Genomic DNA, 20,289 nt, shown 5'->3' with positions numbered 1-20,289 from the left:
CAACAGGTAAACAACTTAGCTAGCTAAGAAAACGGTATAATTTTATGAAAAATTGTTACTTTTTCAAAAGCCTTTCTTCTTTGTTTGCTGCTTGTTTGGTCTCCTATTCAGTTTGCAGTTTTCTTTTGATTTTTTTTCGATGTACTTTACTCTAAAAAAAACATTTAAATTTCAATATTTGTAGGAGCTCATCTTTTCAGCTGCTGCTGCTTAATTTGGAACTCCGGAACACATCCTTAGAATGGCTCTCTGAGATGCTCAATATGTTTACTAAACACTACTTGCTTCAAAGTTAAATTTAGCTCCAAGTTCAAATGCAGTTGGATATTATCTGAAGCGCCTTCAAACACAATTTCTATGTTTATGTTTATGTAGCTTTGTTGACAGTGGCTTGTTTCAAATAATATCCAGGACACCTTTCTCATATCATTGCTCATATCATCACTAACAACTGTAACTAAGAAACATACAATTGTTGTTGGCTGCGGCTTATGTCTACAAAAAGCATCAATTTAAAAAGGCATAGTCTCATCCAAGAAAGTTAGGAAGCCATAAAATTAAACTCACCTCTGTAAAACGATACCCTATGTGATGTCATTAATCTCTCCTTCAAAGGGCAAGGTTACACATGAAATCACCATCTCTCTGTACCTTAATAAAAAAGATCTTGGGCCCTGTGTGTGTCGTCATCTGGATGCTGTTCAACAGTTGATGCATGCATGTTGGACTCTCCCTCACAGATGCCTGTCATCCCCTCACCAATCCACATCAGATGCTTATTCCTAAAAAGGGCATTTTCTGTCTCCAAACAATGAGGCGTTTAGGTCATCGTCGGATGACGAAAAGCCTGGGGAAAACTTTCTTTTTAGAAGTCCTTCTACTTTTGAACTGCCACGCAAGCCCTGTCTGAGAGGAGGGTTAAATATACCGCAATCTGTTCTGTACCCAGCTAATCGTCTGAGAGGAACACAGCTGCATTGGAAAGAGTGATGTGAGGAGGGGAAATGCCCCAGTGAAATAGCAGTGACCGTAATGGAACATTTCTGGCTCATATTAAAATGCTACCTCCTCCTAGAAAAGCATCTCTCAGAAGCTCATACATTATTTTGTAGGACGAGAGGCCGAACACATTAGAACATTCATCCTCCTTTCTTTCCTGAGTCACAGGTAATGAGGATGTATTTTCTTTCGCTAGAGGGCTTTGGTGCAGAACCCTCCTCTTCCCCAGGACAGTTATAAGCATACTAACATGTGGTCTGTGGGACATACAGCCTGCAGTGACATCACCATATTCCACATCACCACATCACCATATTCTCTTTCACAAAGGCAAGGTTTTGCATGTCATTTAAAAAGTGAGACAGCTTTTTATATAACCGCAACTGTGAGAATAGCAGCAACAGGAACCCAAGTGAATAGCAGTCTGGCATTAAAAGTCTGAGCCCATGCTTCAGTCTATGTTAAGGCTTGTCTGCAGTTATGTTTGGACCTGGATAGGACACAGAAAGTTAATGTTAAATGAGCCTCTATATGTCTCCATTAACAAAAAAACTTTTCAGCATCAGTGATAGGATGGCAATAAACTCTTTAATGCAAGAAGCATTTCCCCAATGTTTCTATCTGAAGAGAAACTGATTATGTTCTATTGTGGTTGATATCCTAAATAGCAGAAGTGTAAGCAATTACAGCCAATAATAATATATATTGTAAAATCTCACCGTGAAAAAAACGAGACAGCACCTTCTCTTACAGTAGTCCAGTTCATGTAAGGAGTGGCTGCACTCTACTCCACCTGAAGTTGTGAAAGTTATTCAACCTGGAAAACACATTATTTAGATCTGAACATTTTAGTACTGACCCAACTCTCCCGCCGAGGCTTTTGCTCCCCTGGTGTTATATACAGTATCACATCGGTAACAAGCCTCTCTGATCCTAAAATAACTGGCCTGTGATTACAGCTCAGTGCTAGATTTCCTCTGGATTAGTATGCCTCCGCAGGCCTGGCCAGAGAATAGTAACATCCCATCTCTCTCTCTCTCTCTCTCTCTCTCTCTCTCTCTCTCTCTCTCTCTCTCTCTCTCTCTCTCTCTCTCTCTCTCTCTCTCTCTCTCTCTCTCTCTCTCTCTCTCTCTCTCTCTCTCTCTCTCTCTCTCTCTCTCTCTCTCTCTCTCTCCCCCCCTTTCTCTCGCTCTCAGGGTTCAAAAGGAAGGAGTTCCGTGGTAAGCTGGCTATTGCCATCACGGCCAACTTTGTCAACAGGAACACCACGGCCGAGGCCAAGGTGGAGGAGATCAGCGGTGTGGCCTTCATCTTTAACCAGAAGTTCTTCCTGGACCTCAAAGAGGAGACAGGTTGGCCTGAGATCCACCACAGCCAATGAGTCAGCCAGAGGAGCAGACTTCCCTCAGAATGCACTTAAATCCACACATTGTCAAACAACAGAAATCTTCAACCCTGACATTATCACGGGGTGTTTTAATCTTCCTGTCTGTGTCTGTCATTTGTTGCAGGTATTGACCTGGAGAACATTGTGTACTACAAGGACAACACACACTACTTTGTCATGACAGCAAAGAAGCAGAGCCTACTGGACAAGGGGGTCATCATTCATGTGAGCAAACATTGTTTAGATCAGGGATCATCAACTAGATTCAGACGCGGGCCGATTTTTCTTGCTGTCTGAGGGTGTTGCATTCAGATGTGTGTGAGAGAGAGGAAGAGAAAGACAGAGAGAGAGGCTGAGAGAGAAGGAGAGGTGAGGAGTTAATAGAGGAGGATACCGGGTCGGAGGAATCTCATCCTTGGTGGTCTGCCAGCTGAACAGCCTATGAGCCGGGCGGGCACCACAATGACATTCATGAAAGCTAAGTGTTATAAACATCCCTAAAGGAGCACATATTTCACTGGCTTATGACTCCCTCTCAGCGCTCGCTCTCACTTCAATTGCCAGGGTTCTGCATGAGTCATCCCATGAATTCATTCATAAAGACAATGTGGGACTTGGCGTCCCAGTACAATTTAAAGAGCATCCATCTTTAATGGTCCTCTAATATACAAGGTGAATAACTGTTGTTACACCTGGGGTATCAATGTTGCATCTTATTTAACCTCTTTGACTTCATCCTTTTGGTCATGGTCTCTCATAAACACAGTTCCCCTGACTTTGTCTCGTAGGACTACATAGACACCGAGATGCTGCTGAGCAGTGAGAATGTGAACCAGGAAGCTCTGCTGGGTTATGCCCGCGAAGCTGCTGACTTTGGCACCAACTACCAGCTTCCCACGCTGGACTTTGCCATAAATGCCTGTGGCCAGCCGGACGTGGCCATGTTTGACTTCACCAGCATGTATGCTTCGGAGAACGCAGCGCTAGTCAGAGAATGCTTCGGACGCCAGCTACTGGTGGCACTGGTTGGGGACAGCTTGTTAGAGGTGAGGAGGCTGTGACAGCAGTGTTTAATCATGCTTTAAAATGGTTGGATGATAAAAGTACATGTGCATGTTCAGCAAAATGTACTGTTATGTGTCTGTGTGTGCAGCCGTTCTGGCCCATGGGTACAGGGTGTGCGAGAGGCTTCCTGGCTGCTTTTGACTCAGCCTGGATGGTGAAAAGGTGGGCTGAGGGCATGACCCCTCTGGAGGTGCTAGCTGAGAGGTCAGTGGTCAGCACACATACTGTACACACACACACACACACACACACACACACACACACACACACACACACACACACACACACACACACACACACACACACACACACACACACACACACACACACACACACACACACACACACACACACACACTAAATATATGCATTTCTCCAGGGAGAGTCTTTACAGAATTCTGCCGCAGACAACCACTGAAAACATTGCCAAAAACTTTGAGCAGTACACCATTGACCCTGGGACTCGGTATCCCAACCTCATCTCCACCTGTGTCAGGCAAAACCAGGTACGAAAGACATTCTCAAGGATCACATTGTTTACTGCAGTATTCACTTTTTCCTGTCACCAATAACAGATTCACCCTTAACATTAACACAAGAAGGATGGACTGTGCTTGTCTTCTTATCCCTTCTTCTGCCTAAATCTCAGCTGTGTCTCTTTGTTATTTCTTCCAGGTGCGTCACCTGTACATCAATGGAGAGCTGCCAGTGAAGTCGTGCTCTCTGGAGCGTAATGCTACAATACGTCGCCCTGTGAACCTGGCCAGACGAGGTGAGCCACACACAATACAGGAGTGGCCAGAGAGACTGTGGAGTTGGGAGGCTTTAGTACAGTGTCTAGTATGGACTTACAGTTGAAGTCGGAAGTTTACATACACCTTAGCCAAATACATTTAAACTCAGTTTTTCACAATTCTTGACATTTAATCCTAGTAAAAATTCCATGTCTTAGGTCACTTAGGATCACCACTTTATTTTAAGAATGTGAAATGTCAGAATAATAGTAGAGAGAATGATTTATTTCAGCTTTTATTTCTTTCATCACATACCCAGTGCGTCAGAAGTTTACATACACCCAATTAGTATTTGGTAGCATTGCCTTTAAAGTGTTTAACTTGGGTCAAACGTTTCGGGTAGCCTTCCACAAGCTTCCCACAATAAGTTGGGTGAATTTTGGCCCATTCCTCCTGACAGAGCTGATGTAACTGAGTCAGGTTTGTAGGATCCTTGCTCGCACACGCTTTTTCAGTTCTGCCCACAAATGTTCTATGGGATTGAGGTCAGGGCTTTGTGATGGCCAATCCAATACCTTGTCTTTGTTGTCCTTAAGCCATTTTTCCACAACTTTGGAAGTATGCTTTGGCTCATTGTCCATTTGGAAGACCCATTTGCGACCAAGCTTTACCTTCTTGACTGATGTCTTGAGATGTTGCTTCAATATATCCACATAATTTTCCTGCCTCATGATGCCATCTATTTTGTGAAGTGCGCCAGTCTCTCCTGCAGCAAAGCACCCCCACAACATGATGCTGCCACCCCCATGCTTCACGGTTTGGATGGTGTTCTTTGGCTTGCAAGCCTCCCCCTTTTTCCTCCAAACATAACGATAGTGGCCAAACAGTTGTATTTTTGTTTCATCAGACCAGAAAACATTTCTCCTTAAAGTACGATCTTTGTCCCCATGTGCAGTTGCAAACCGTAGTCTGGCTTTTTTATGGTGGTTTTGGAGCAGTGGCTTCTTCCTTGCTGAGCGGCCTTTCAGGTTATGTCGATATAGTACTCATTTTACTGTGGATATAGATAGTTTTGTACCTGTTTCCTCCAGCATCTTCACAAGGTCCTTTGCTGTTGTTCTGGGATTGATTTGCACTTTTCACACCAAAGTACATTCATCTCTAGGACAGAACCCATCTCCTTCCTGAGCGGTATGATGGCTGCGTGGTCCCATGGTGTTTATACTTGCGTACTATTGTTTGTACAGATGAACGTAGTACCTTCAGACATTTGGCAATTGCTCCCAAGGATGAACCAGACTTGTGGAGGTCTACAATTTATTTTCTGAGGTCTTGGCTGATTTCTTTTGATTTTCCCATGATGTCAAGCAAAGAGGCATGGCTCCAACCTACAGAACATGCTGCGATGTCTATTCAACTGGTTCAAGTAACTAATTTCAAAATGATGACGGATGAGTCCCTTGGGTTTCATGGGCTAAAATATCTGCAGCACTCGTTCATTCAGTGGCTATTTACCCAAAGGTAGGAGAAGATAAGCCATTCCACTGTAGTTCTATTGAGTTCTCTCCCGCTCTGGGAGTGTTCTGAGACAGAGGCCCACAGCAGTCTTAAGGTGAGGCAGACCTTTTCTCTCGCTAACAGGAGTGTCAGACTGAGGACGGGCCCGCATTAATCTCTGCTTAGAAATAAGTCGCCGTCTGAGGTTTGTTTTTCAATGATCCATGGTGAGAGCAGCGTTTTGGTGAAGTTGGAGCCACTTGACTGTGTACAGGGTCATATAGGGTACAGCCCCCACCCCCCTACATTGATCATTTTTTTGGAGGACAAAGCTCTGGTTCTGTGTATTGTGAAAAGGAAAAACATGACTTGATACACTAGTAGTTAAACGCATCAATGATATCTTCAGGATGTTCTCAGATACCAGACCTAACAAAGTCTAGCTGGTTACGTTTCAAGATATTTTTGGCCCCATGGATCATGTTAAACATTAATACTGGAAGGTTTCTAGCAGTTATTCAAGGAGAACTGACCTCATTATAAACTGATGGGATTTTTGTCTCCATCATCAGAAAAGTTTTTTCCATGTATACTGTATCTCTTTAAGCACACCCTGGCCTCTACATAATACGCTAAACACCATGTTACACAACCATGGGTCCTATTACACAATGACAGACAGGTTCAACATGTCCTGACAGAGTCATATGCATACTTCAGCCCCTATTCTAACTTACCTCTTATCAGTCTTACCTCTCATTAACGTCACCTGCTGTCACTGTCCCACATCTATGATCTCACTTCCTGTTAGCTCTGTGGTTGTGTTGCCAAGTGAGTGGGTGGGTGGCTGTTAGCTGGGTTGTGTTTAGTATTTTATTTATTAGGATCCCCATTAGCTTTCGCAGAAGCATCAGCTACTCTTCCTGGTGTCCACAAAAACACAACACATGACAAGTGACAAAACACTGATAGACTGATAGACGAGGACAGCCACACAAATGGAAAATAGGGCAATCGAAAACAAAAATCTATGTTCTTATTGGACCAGCTTAGGTAGTGCCTCCCTTTTTCATGCCATTTTCTCCCTACTGAACACCTTGTTCCTGTCTGTGTGTGTAGAGTCGGAGATCAGGCCGGGGAGGCTGCTGACGTGGTGTCAGAAACAGACCGAGGGCTACAGGAATGTGAGCGTGACAGACCTGACCACCTCGTGGCAGAGCGGCCTGGCTCTCTGTGCCCTCATCCACCGGTTCAGATCCCACCTCATGTACGTACAGCAAAACACTGCAACACACAACTAGCCTGTAAACTACTACAGTAAGACTGGCCTCATGTACCTTACAGTAACTGTTAATGAGCTCAGCACTCACTCTTTTCTCCTCATAAACCATGTTTGAGACTTCTTCTTGGCACACCCTGGCATGTAGCACTTCGTCATTGTAAGTCGATAGACTGGCTCCTCATAAAATGCCTCTATTGTGTAATGGGGAATTTCCTCATTAGGCTAACATTTACATCAAGACACCAGTAATAGCAAAACATCTTACCACCACGCTGTAATATTGTCTCCTTCTGTGAGTGTCTAATGTAAAGTATACCAGGCATGAAAGTAACCCATTCATGCCAATGTATGTCCTGGTGTACTATCTACACACAAGCCCCTGCCCCTCCCTCACAGCCTCTTTGTGTGAGAGTAAATGTAAGTGGTGGGTGCGAATGACATTTGACCTTCATCGAAGAGCCTTTTTCCTGACGGCAGTTCTCTCTCTCTGTTACTGATAGGTGTGACGAAACAGAGCACACAGAAGACACAATCGATTTTAGAGAAACCCTATAGTATGTGAAAGGGAGTTTGGAAAGCATAACTATGTATTACATGTCACACTCAGTATCTAGGGCAGTTTGTTATTTCTGACATCATCTTTGTGGTGAAGTGAGGGCTACACTGCTAGACTAGAACTGTTTCATAACTTCTATGTTGACGCCAGCTTAGTCTTATGAAGCCTTCACCTAGTTACCCACACAACATTACAACAACATCGCGTGATATCATTTCAATCGGTTTCCCTCAGAGAGTTTGATTCGCTGAATGAGGAGGATTCGGCTAACAACTTCCAGCTGGCATGTGACCTGGCTGAGCGGGAGTTTGGGATCCGGCCCTTCACCACTGGGGAGGAGATGGCTGCTGGTCAGGAACCAGACAAGACCAGAATGGTCACCTACCTCTCCAAGTTCTACGAGCTGTTCCGCGGCACCCCCCTCCCCGTCTCAGGTACGCCTCACACCCCTCACCCCATCCCCCCGCAGACACGTCTGTCCTAAAGCCCCAGACTTCAGATTTCACTCCCGCACACACCCACACAGATATGCACTCATACACACAGACACACAGACACACAGACGCACAGATGCACACACACACACACACACACACACACACACACACACACACACACACACACACACACACACACACACACACACACACACACACACACACACACACACACACACACACACACACACACACACACACACACACACACACACACACACACACACACACACACACACACACACACAAAATATCCCATCGTTTTCTATGTAGTCTGATTGAAGTAGCAGCCCTTTATATCATTAGGCCTTTTTTAAAAGGCTCCTTCCCATGTCAGAGTTATTTTTAAATGCAGCAGAAGCGTTTGGCTCTGAACACTTGAGGAACAGACAGGGTGGAGAGGCATATAGTCCTACTGCTCTGCCCTGGCACCCCCGTAGATACATCCACTCACACACATTCATGCTACACCACATCACAACGGCTGCCACCAGACTCTTGTTATTATTGCTAAATACAGCACAATTTAAATACTAGCCCCCCAATCCCCCCTTCCCCATAACGCGTGTAAATATTGAACTATAAATGGTGCCTTCCTGTATTATACTTATTCTATTCTACTGAGCTATTTACTTGATGTTCGTATTCTCATTTTTTATTCTTTCTTATTGTTGTTGCATTGTCCAGAAGGAACCTGCAGTAAGCATTTCGTTGGACAGTGTATAACGTGTGTATCCTGATCATACTACAAATAAAAAACCTGAAACTTGATACTTTAACACCTCGTCACTGTCACTGACCCTACCACTCCACTGTGTCCACTGTATTAAAAGCCCAGCCTCTCACTGTATTGTTTTCACCAGGGCCATTTCTTTACATATCAAGCTGTCTCTGTCTTTAATGTATTTCATCCCTTTTTTCTGGGCTGACCCCTGCTCTCTTTCAGATAAGTTATGTCTTTCTAGAGACACTTTAGCTGGTGTAAAAGAGGGTATGAGATTTAATCTGGCTTCCTTTGAAAGAACGTCTGCGTTGCACAACCTTATCAGTCACGTTGTCTGGCATGAGAGGAATGCACATCTGCCCAGCGCAGTACAGGCTACCTTACAGATAGTGTATTGTTCTAGGATGCCTGGAGAGAAAACACTACACCTTACTCCAGTTTCTGGTCTGACATGCCTAAGGTGAAGAGAGCATATTATTGCCACATGGACATCAGTTGTACTTGCTTTATGGTCTCTAAGAGGTCACATGATATGCCTCTATCCACAGCAAAGCTGGTTGCCCACGGAATGAGGATGTACTATTTAGCAATAATTGTATACATTCTTATGATCTGTAGTGAAGAGTTTCAGTATTGGTTTCCACGAAAAAGCCCTTTATTTTTTAGGTGGCATTTCTCAGGAAAAACAGATGGTCTTGCCCCATCCGGTTCTTTCCAACACAGTAATATTAGGTTTATTTTAGACGTAATGTAACAACACATTGGCCATTGCTTTTATTTGGCATTCATGGCTGAGCTCTGTGGAAAATATCATACCTTTTAATGTACTCGTGTTTCTTTGCAGATTCTAGAGGGGCCGACGAAAACAGTGAAGACTATCCTTCCAAGGCAGTCAGAAGTATGAACAAAGTTCTGGTACCAAGAAAAAGGGTACCGAAGGTAATCACACTCCTCTCTCCAGGTGCCTGTCTTCATTGATAACGACTGCAACTTGAGAGCCTCTCAGCCTCCCTGTGTTATCATTTCAAAAGTCATTTCATTTGAATAAGTGGACGGTATTGGGGCCTTCCACAAGATAAATGTATAAAAATGTATAAATACAGATCATTCTTCTAGAGTTTTTTTTGAGATGGGCTCTATTTTAATAGTTCACTTTCATGTTGAATATTTTTACCTTTGAGTGAAGTCTGAAATATTTAGTCATATACTATGGCTGGGTTGTTTTCTTTCAGGATGAGAAGAAGCTAGAAGATACTGACCCAACGTACAAAAGGAGACGAAAAGTCTGCAGTTATTTGGAAGAGGTAGTTATTACCATCAAACTACAATTTCGTAAGGACATTCTAAGTGCACCAGTCAAATACGGCAAAATACAATTTATTTTGGCCCTGATAACTCAAGTCACTATTTCTCATGACAGGCAACCAACTTCTCCAGTCAGAGTGCGTCCTGTGTGGGTGAGGGGAGGGAGGTGAAGGAGAACAAGGTCCGCTCCATGGCCAGCCAGCTCCTGTCCAAGTTTGAGGAGAGCAACCCCAGCTTCACCCTCCGGAGACAGGTCAGAACCACCAAGATATGTCCCCCATTCCCCCTCCTAAGGACACTGTCAGTGTTGGACAGTGTCCTCCATAGCTTATACAGTACTGTAGTATGGTATAGTAACTGGCATGTTTGTTCTCAGAGGCCTTATACCACAGTGTGCTATAGGACAGAGGTGATCAGTTGTGTTCCAAGGGAAAGAGCCAGGCTTGGTTGTGTACTGTTCGTTTTCTGATTAAGACTTGGTTATAAAGTCTTGGGGGGAGTGGCGCAGAGTTCTAAGGCACTTAGTGCTAGAGGCGTCACTACAGACACCCTGGTTCGATTCCAGGTTGTATCACAACCGGCCGTGAATGGGAGTCCCATTGGGCGGTGCACAATTGGCCCAGCGTCGTCCGGGTTTGGCCGGTGTAGACCATCATTGTAAATAAGAATTTGTTCTTAACTGTTTGGTGAGATACTTAACTTATCTTGCAAGTCACTTTCTCTCTTTTCTTCCTTTTCTGTCTTTCTATTAACCTTTTTCCTTGGCTTTGTTTCTGGCTGACAAACCCCATCAGTCTCCTTGTGATTGGGGTTCTGAGAGGGCCCCTTGGCCACGCTCCATGGACATGACTGAGACCCCACGCTTCACCAACCTCAGGCAGCAGACCCCACCCAACCCTCCCCCCAAGACACAGGTAGAGGACTGGAGCAGGCCTGGTCAACATACTGTAATACACAGACATACCCACGCTAATACACTCTGCAGAACACACACTGTCACTCAGTTTTGGTATACACATCACCTACCTGGAGTGAGAGTGTTAAATGCTCCCTGTGGGTTGGAAATGAAAAATAGATTCACATGATAAAGGAAAGCATGGGGCATAAATCTCCCTTCTATTCTCTCCAGCTGTTAAACTACTGGAGCCTGTTTGCTGCAATTGTTTTTTCATCAAGCTCACCCTGAGTTGACAGAGAGCCATAGAACTGCAGCTCACATGTGCTGTGTGTTTCCAGTTTCATTCTGCAACCTGTGCCAAATATGCAGCTGAGTGCATCGCTCGGCTACCACCCCAGCCTCCTCCTTAACCCAAGCTCTCGCCCCAGCTCCAAGCCCAGCTTCAGTCTCAGCACCAGCCCCAACCCCAGTTCCAGCTCCAACCCAAGCTCTCGCCCCAGCTCCAAGCCCAGCTTCAGTCTCAGCACCAGCCCCAACCCCAGTTCCAGCTCCAACCCAAGCTCCAACCCCCACCCAGCCCAAATCACACCCTCAGGAAGGTCAGACAGGCTGATCAGACACGTACTCAGACGCAACCCCAGACGCATCCTCAAAAGCCAGAGAGCATAGAGTACCCTGGCTACTCTCCCTCCTGCCACTCAGCGGTCCTAGCCATGTCTAGAATGCTCCAACGCCTTCAGGAGGTGGAGGAAAAGATCACCAAGGTGACCTATTCCCCTCTCCTTTCCACTCCTCTCCTTTCCACTCCTCTCCTTTCCTTTCATCTCCTTTCCTTTCATCTCCTTTCCTTTCCTCTCCTCTCCTCTCCTCTCCTCTCCTCTCCTCTCCTCTCCTCTCCTCTCCTCTCCTCTCCTCTCCTCTCCTCTCCTCTCCTCTCCTCTCCTCTCCTCTCCTCTCCTCTCCTTTCCTCTCCTCTCCTTTCCTCTCCTATCCTCTCCTTTCCTCTCCTTTCCTCCTCTCCTCTCCTCTCCTTTCCTTTCCTTTCCTCTCCTCTCCTCTCCTCTCCTCTCCTCTCCTCTCCTCTCCTCTCCTCTCCTCTCCTCTCCTCTCCTCTCCTCTCCTCTCCTCTCCTCTCCTCTCCTCTCCTCTCCTCTCTTATCCTTTCCTCTCTATCTGTCCATTTCTCTTTGTCTGCTCTGTCTTTTTCTATTGTTATTGCCTCCTACTGTGTGATCATATAAGACATCCTTTTTAGGAAAGGCTGAATATGAATGTTGAGATAATCATCCTGATTATACATTTAGCATTGTATAGCACATAGTCAGCTGGTGAAGTCAACACTGAATCATCCACACTGACCACAATAGCAAGAGCAGACCCACAGCCCTGGCAGAGACAAAGAGGTACAGAGGCTGCTGACTGGCAAGTTTAGCCAGTGGGCTGCCCTTGTGGCCTTGTTCTGTGCCAGTCCTGTGTGTCTGTCTGTCTCTGTCTGGGTCTCAGTCTGCATGTATAAGAGTGGAGTCATCTCTGCTGGTGTGTCAAATTAGTGTTATAAAAACTGCCACTCTACTCCACACGGCAAAACTATTGTTCCCCACCACCCAATAAACAATATGCCATCTAGCTCCTTCAGTAGGAAAGTAGGACCAAAGTCCACTTATCTTGCTTGATCATTACCTTTGACATTTTAGTCATTTGGCAGACGCTCTTATCCAGAGCGATTTGCAATAGTGAATGCATACATTTCATACTTTTATTTGTCCGTACATTACTCTGATTTGGGAGTTAATAATTACTATTCAGACCCATTCATCAGACAGGGATTATGTGGTACTGTGTTGCGGGTGCAGCTTTCAAATCAAATCAAATTTTATGCCTGTTCTTTGTCTCTGTGTCTCATGGTATGTGTCCTGCAGAAGAAAGCTCAGGCCCAGAATGCTAGAGAGTTTCACAATAAAAGTATCAAGGAGAAAGCGGTCCACCTGAGAGCACTGTTCTCTGAGGATGTGACCTCTACGTCCCAGGTGACTATCTGACCCCTGAACTCTGACCCCTCACCTCTCCCGTCCCTCAGTGTGTTTGTCGTGTTGCACGTTCGGTCTTGTTTGGCATCACTGCTGCTGCACAGAGTTCATAAATCCTCCCTGTGTTGAAATTCAACATCCATCATCTCCAGAAGCATGACTTTTATGGCAATGTTTTCATTAGCTGCTCAGAGTCTGTAGCAACAGAACACAGCTAGCGCAGGTGATTTCAGGTTATTGTAGGACACAGTGTTCTGTTATACAGATGTCGAATCTTAATTTGATCCAACTCGTTAAAACAGGAAAATAATCCTGCAGCAACAGGAAATTTGAATTATTATGTGACTTATAATTAATGGTCATTTTTTGTAGGTGTTTTTGTCGGTATCACTGTGTGTCATGCTAAAACATTTGTGATCATTCAACATTTATAATTTTCCGTTAGGGCAAAGAAAGTCAGACATTTTAAAGTGGAAATTACAAACCTTAGAAATCTTTTTAAACCTTGAATACGCTGCGCAGGAAAATTGTCAGCGACAAAATAGTGATCAAATTAAGATCCTACATCTGAAATTTAAATCACCTTCACTGTCAGTCAATAAATGACTGTTTACGCCGAGGGTTTCAACAAGGCTTTTTTAAAACAATGTAACGCCCTGTGAAAACACATCAGGCAATTCTTTGTTCAAACAGAAATCCTTCCATTAAATGGTTTCTTCTTGTTCCATTACGTGATTCTATATTCCCACTGAGACAGACCTGCAGAAGAGAGCTCAGGCTGAAAACTAGGTAGCCTCCTCTCTCAGCTCTGTCTGTGATGATATGTATGAACAGCACTGGTAATTCACTTACTCGGTGTGCTCAGCACTGTTGAAAGGTAGCACAGGGTTCTCTGTGCCTCACTGGAAGAGGCTGCAGCTTTATTACTCACAGGATAGTCATCAAGCAAGGTGTTTAGTGCTAGAGTAGTCATCATACTGCAATTTCCATTACAAGAAAAGGTATTTCCTTGGTATTTTATCATCAAAAAAGATACTGCTCACCTTCTTTAAATGAGTTTCCATCTCAGTGGAAACCAGGGTAAGCTGTTGTGTTGAGGCTCAGGAGGTTGGAGTTTAGGTAAAACTATGATTTGATAGTGCCACGGAATACCTTTGCTTAAAGCCTATCCCCCTGTGCACGCCAGTTCTCATTGTAACTTCTATCAAATTACTAACACTCAAAGCTCTCCTTTAACAATCCTCTCCCCTCTTTTCATTTGCAAATCTCCCCTGTCCCATTCCTCACCTAGCCTGATTCGGAAAAACAGGCCATTCCCTCAGTGTCTGATCCCATCCTCCCTAACCCCAGTCCAGAAGTCACCTCATTATACCTTTACCCAGATATCACCCTTTCTGCCTTCTCACCTCCTCATCCCTATTCCTCATCCTCATCCTGTCTACTACAACCTCAGGTAAAAAATAACCACATCCATGTCTGTCTCACTGTCTTGTATGTGTCCCTATCACTGTGTGTCATACTACAACCTTTGTGATCATTTAACATTTATCATGAAGAAATACACATTTTATCTATATCACTCTGAGTTTCCATTTCAATGTAATGCAGTGTCATGGAATACCAGGCACTTTAGGCTTGAGGCCCAAACCACTAAGCATGCAAACTCTAATTTAACTCCCATCTGATGCTCATAATATCTTCCTCTCTTTGACTTTCCCATTCCCACACTAGTCGTGATCTGCTGGACAGAGTCAAACCATTCCCTCACCTCACATCCTCCCTGCTCCCCGTCCTAAAACCTCTTCATCACTACTTTGTCCAGAAATCACCCTTTCTACATCCCCCCCCCCCTCATACCTATTCTCCATCCCCTCTTCCTCCTCTTCCTGTCTACTTCGACATCAGGTATAAATAACCACATCCATGTCTGTGTTTCAGCATGTCAAATCCAATCAAATCAAATTGTATTTGTCACATGCGCCGATTACAACAGGTACAGTGAAATGCTTACTGTGTCCCTATCGTTGTGTGTCATGCTAAAACCTTTGTGGTCATTCAATATTCATCATGCAGAGATATTGCACATCTTTAATTTATAGCACTATAACTGAGTTGACGTCAAAATGGAATGTAGTGTTCTTGAATTGAGACTAATCAGGTTGGGGCTTGGTCAATAGGACGGTAGAGTGCCATGGAATACCAGGTACTGTAGGCCCTCAAACTGAGAATGCCAACTATCATTTAACCTATCTGATTCTCAAAGTCTCTCTTTTAACAATCCTCTCCCTCTTTGACTTTCCATTCCTCTGTTTCCCATTCCCACCCTAGCCTGGATCTGCTGAACAGACCATTCCCTCTCCTCCCATCCTCCCTGCTCCCACTCCTAAAGTCACTTCCCTCCTTTGTCCAGAAATCACCCTTTCTACCTTCACACTCTCTCAAACCGTGTCTTCATCCTCATCCATTCTACTCCAACTCAAGGTGAAAACAAGCACATCCATTTCTCACCATCTGTCTGTCATGACGAAACCCATATCCCCTAATGTCAGAGCAAACATTATACTGTTATTTTGATGCACTCATCTATCCCTTATCTGTCACTGAACTGTTCAACTAAGTTTTCTTCTCTGTTGCCTCTAATTCCTTCATTCTTCATGGAAAACCAAAGACCAGTGATTATGGCCACATCATTTCTATATGCAGAGCCTGCTGCTTCTTAGAGAAACCCCAAATGATGTGCTGTCTGTTTGATTTTAAACATGATGTCATCTGGATAATTATATATATTTTAGAAGTATATATTTGTTTAACTTCTAGTCTAATTTGCATGTAACTTACAGTTGTAGTTATGCAGTGTCACAGCAGTGGCTCCACATATGTATCCCAACAACAACACACTGCAATACTACAACCAAAGCTGTTTTTAATAACGTCAAACAGGTATTTTGCCCCCAGTGCCACATGCCTGCTAAAGTAACTTGTACTACCCTCTAAATTACAAAGGACACATGTCGACACAAAGGTCTTGCATGCAAGAAGCATGTGAGGTGTTTTTTAGCTACTCTGGGGCCTCTCATGCTAAGGTTGAATATATTTTTGTGGTGTTGCACTTTGTGAGTTAGACTGCCCCTCCCTGTTCCCAGATTTCTGATCAGTTTGAGTCAGCGCCGTGCAGTCAGTCTAGAGTACAATCTGAAGCATCCAGACAGGCTCACTAGTTAACCATAATGAGAAAACATTCCTGAAAATCCTCACCTCTTCCCTCCTCTCTTATTTTGATGAAATAACTTGACTATTTTCCACAACAGCGGCCTTAGTCAGAGAACATAGTAGTCAAATCATCTATCTGTCTATCTGTCCTAACTTCCTCCAGTCTTTTCCTCCTTGCTGCATGTCAGCGGACGGTGGGGAAGGAGTCTCTGGCCATAGCAGCCAGAGCTGAGACGCTGGTCACCCTCTATGAGACTGACCACAGGCCTAAAGCCTCCTCCCCCTGTTCACCCCCAGCCTCTTCGCCTCTGTCTCCGGTAAGCATGTCTGACTAAGCATGCAGCCACTGAGGCTGTACCAGCCTTGAACAACAGCCCTTATCTAGGTGAAGAACATAGACTATGTCCCAGGCCCTGGCTCTGAGTCAGATGAAAAGAGATTGTGTAAAATAAGGATTGAGATGATTATTCTTTGCAGGACTCTATGACTCATTATGCTTTGTGAACCAAAGGCCAAACTCGGCCATAAAGCCTTTTATGGTCAGAGTTGTGGAATCTGACACAAGTGCATCCCTCCCTCATTATCGTAATTTGCTGTGCTGACAACGTTTGTAGCACTGTCTGTCTGTCTGTTCTGTTTCCCAGGGTTCCTTGCGGAGGGAGTTCCCCAGGTCTGGTGACAAGTGTCACTCCTGTCAGAAGCGCGTGTATGTGGTGGAGAGGATCAGTGCTGAGGGACTTTATTTCCACAGGGAGTGCTTTCGCTGTGACACCTGTGGCGCCGCCCTACGCCAGGGAGGCCATGCCTTCGACTCTGAGCAGGGTATGTGTTTCCCAACACTAAGGTTTAGATGTTCGCTTACTGTCAATCAATCAATCAGCCAATCAATCAATCAAATCGGCAGTAGTGACAAAGTCCTATTCAGATACCAAACCTAAAACCCCAAAGACCAAGCAATGCAGATGTAGCGGCATGGTGGCTAGGAAAAACTCCCTAGAAAGGCAGGAGCCTAGGAAGATACCTAGAGAGGAACCAGGCTCTGAGGGGTGGCCAGTCCTCTTCTGGCTGTGCCGGGGAGAGATAATTAACTGTTTATGTGCCAATTTTTCTAAATCCTCTTTTGATCATGTTCAATTAGGCAAGTTGTACTGCAAGCTGCACTTCACACAACGTAAATATGGAATGAACCATCGGAGGACTTTAAATTCACATCTGGTAATTGTTCTCGATCATTCAATCATCCACTTGGAATTGTCATTTTGATGTTAATTTGTGGGACATCTTTGTAACTCATTGGGTCTCTCCCTCAGGGTCAGAATGGAGCCGGGGTTCAGGAGGGATCAGAGACACAGACTCCCAACGGTGACCCAACAGAAGGCCTGCAGAGCCAGTCACCAGGTACCTTCAGCTCCCGCCTGAGGAAGAGCCTGAGCTGGCCCCTGAGTGTGACCCGGGCTGTGTGTGACTCCCCCCGCCTACTGTCTCGGTGGGTGCATAGTACGGCCCAGGCTGTGGGCCTCCACTTTAGGGCCAATGTGCAGGACTATGTCTTCATGTATGAGCTGCTGAGCCTGGGAGTGCCCCTGCTGTTCATGCTCCAGGAGGTGCTGCTGCAGATGTACTCTGAAACCGGGCCTGTCTCCCAGTCCATCCAGCCCCTACTGCTGTGGCTGGAGGAACACCTGGGCCACAGGCTCATGTAGAGGCCCACTAGGGAGGGAAGCCTAATCCTAACCCTATCCCTAACCCTCGTGCAATAGGGTCTGAAGCCTGGCCGAACATTAACTGGTGTATCTTGCATTTGTGCCATGTCATATGACGGCAAGCTACCGTTTGACCATGTGTTTGACCAAGCACCTTGTTAATATTTTCTCACAGAATATGTAGCTGTCAGTGCATTAGATCTAGTCCTACACCAACCAAAGAACAAATAACATTTCCCAAGCAGTATCTTGGTTTGTGATACGTGTGGTAGTTTTTCATTAACATTATATTTTCCTTTATGATGAGGGGTAATGTGCTGTACATGGTTTCATGGTGGTCTAAATCATTTACGGTATGTGGTTGATATGACTGCTGAAATCATCCAATCTATATTGCTCTAGAGTTGATTCTTTCAACAACTGGCTGTCGTAATTGAGCCAGTTTTTACATGGATTAACTCAGGTTATGACAGAGTTTTTGTGCGGAAAAAGTAATGTAAATGAAAAGACTGACTTGAAGCACTTTAACTTGGGGAGCTGCCTTTACCTGTGGCTGATGCCTGATGAATGGTGTGGGAGTTAGTGGCTGCCTAATGGCTGTCCAGGCCTTGGATAATGACTAGTGCTGACTCTGCATGTTTACTAAACCCTGCTGAACTCACAGGTCAGGGTCGGGGTCGGGGTCAGGGGCCAACGTGGATCTGTGCTTGACCAGATTTTCTCATCTTTTTTCTATTTCAATATTGTTTGACACAAGTTTACATTTAAAAGTTGTTATTGTAAGATTTCCTATGACACCATGACCGTAGTGTACTTTCGCTACACATTATGATAGCTTTTATTGCTTTATTTTATGGCCCAGTGCCTCCAGTATTTTTGTGCATTGTCCATTGTACTTAAAAGGGGAAGAGGTTTCATGGCCATGGGCTTTGGTTTACTACTCCAGTTCATGGACTGTTTAATGCTGCCACCTGTTGGTGAAACAGATGCAAGGCCAAATTCAATTTACTGTATGATGAGGTGGAATATGGGACAATCTTCTAAAGAGTTGATGTATGCTTGTAATAGAAGTCTTTCTTCATTTTTATTATTTTGTACAAGTCTATTTCACTTAAATATGTTTTTCATAATGTTACGAATATTGCTGAAAGGAGTTGTTCAGGAGGACAGAATCTGACATGATAACTCAGGCTATGTTTGAATGCTGTGGTGTGTATGTGCTTTCCTGAACCAGAAGTTACATAATTCATGCAGTACACTGTACAGTGCTAAATTGTGTGTTGTTGAGTAGCACAATCTCATGTTTTCTCAATGCCTTTTCTTTGACTATCTAACAATTACAAAGTTTCAATACATTTTAACTGGATTTGATCCTTCCTCTGATTTCTCTCTGTATTCTAACCTATATTTCCTTCATTTAATTTCTCATCATGTTCACTTGAAGTCTGTTTTCAACTTTCTGATGATGAGCCTTCTGATTGGTTAGGAGACATGCCATTCTGAAGGTGATCACCTGCATGGTCACATGGTTTTCTGAATAATGTTTTGGAGTGAACTGGTCAGATTAGTCCCAGTTACTGTCAGCACTTCCACACACAAGTAAAAATTGCTTCTAACCCCTGTGTTTGAGCTACAGACAGCAGTATTTAAGCATTGTATTTTTCTGTTTCGTCTGCACACGGCGATACCAACCATTCGCCGATGTCCTTAACGGGGGCTGAACTAGAGCAGTGTTTGTGAGACAATGGCGGTTCCTGAAAACGGTTCTTCTCACAAAAATGTCTAATCTACAAACTATTATGATCCTACTATCGAAAAGCTGAGACTCATAAACACGCAAGTGTACTCGCGTAGACAGCTTTCTGTCATGCAGAGGCATGCCACTCTTTCTTAAATTAATGCATTGAATAATGTATTATGGGACTTCTAATGCAGCCTGCTTTTCTCATGGAGATTCTGTGTTGCTTTATGTATGACCTAAAGCAACAAATGTAAATAAATGAACTGAGTTATTTGTCATCTTGATCCAGTTTACTGTCATTCTTTCATAATATCACAATGTTGTTCTCCCCATGGTTTGATATGGCACATAGAATAGTACAAATAGGGGTAACACGTTTAAATCAAGCCGTTCAGCATCACATAGTATACAGGCTCAGTATTCAAAGTAAACCCTAAACATTAACTCCTCTTAAAGAGCATGTCTCCTATATTTAGTCTACTTACCATGTCTAGCCTCCTAAATTAAAATATATGGGTTAAGTTCCTCTGTCCCAGTCTCAGTGTTGATAAGGCCCCAGGCAAGACGGACATGTTCCTGGATGGGTTCCTGGAGCTCTTTCTGGATCCGTGAGAGCCAGAAAGGATTCTTTGGTGATGAGGTCACAGGGGACATATCAAACCAT

At 44.3% G+C, this 20,289-nt stretch overlaps 1 protein-coding gene across 1 annotated transcript in view; it reads left to right on the top strand.

The window, feature by feature from the left end:
• Window positions 1-19,909, top strand: part of LOC139562948 (F-actin-monooxygenase mical2b-like) — a 56,363-nt gene extending 36,454 nt beyond the window's left edge. The window contains 18 exon segments of the mRNA XM_071381142.1: window positions 2,196-2,351; window positions 2,511-2,611; window positions 3,175-3,432; window positions 3,540-3,655; window positions 3,831-3,957; window positions 4,127-4,223; window positions 6,802-6,949; window positions 7,755-7,954; window positions 9,586-9,680; window positions 9,974-10,045; window positions 10,162-10,299; window positions 10,841-10,960; window positions 11,283-11,708; window positions 12,864-12,976; window positions 16,333-16,498; window positions 16,826-17,003; window positions 17,320-17,396; window positions 17,492-19,909. Coding sequence (XP_071237243.1) covers window positions 2,196-2,351; window positions 2,511-2,611; window positions 3,175-3,432; window positions 3,540-3,655; window positions 3,831-3,957; window positions 4,127-4,223; window positions 6,802-6,949; window positions 7,755-7,954; window positions 9,586-9,680; window positions 9,974-10,045; window positions 10,162-10,299; window positions 10,841-10,960; window positions 11,283-11,708; window positions 12,864-12,976; window positions 16,333-16,498; window positions 16,826-17,003; window positions 17,320-17,396; window positions 17,492-17,884 — 2,981 coding nt within the window. The 3' untranslated portion in view covers window positions 17,885-19,909.
• Window positions 19,910-20,289: the final 380 nt, after the last annotated feature.

Source organism: Salvelinus alpinus, chromosome 33 (assembly GCF_045679555.1).
Source record: "Salvelinus alpinus chromosome 33, SLU_Salpinus.1, whole genome shotgun sequence".
NCBI lineage: Eukaryota > Metazoa > Chordata > Actinopteri > Salmoniformes > Salmonidae > Salvelinus > Salvelinus alpinus.
This window is presented reverse-complemented; position numbering and strand designations above follow the sequence as displayed.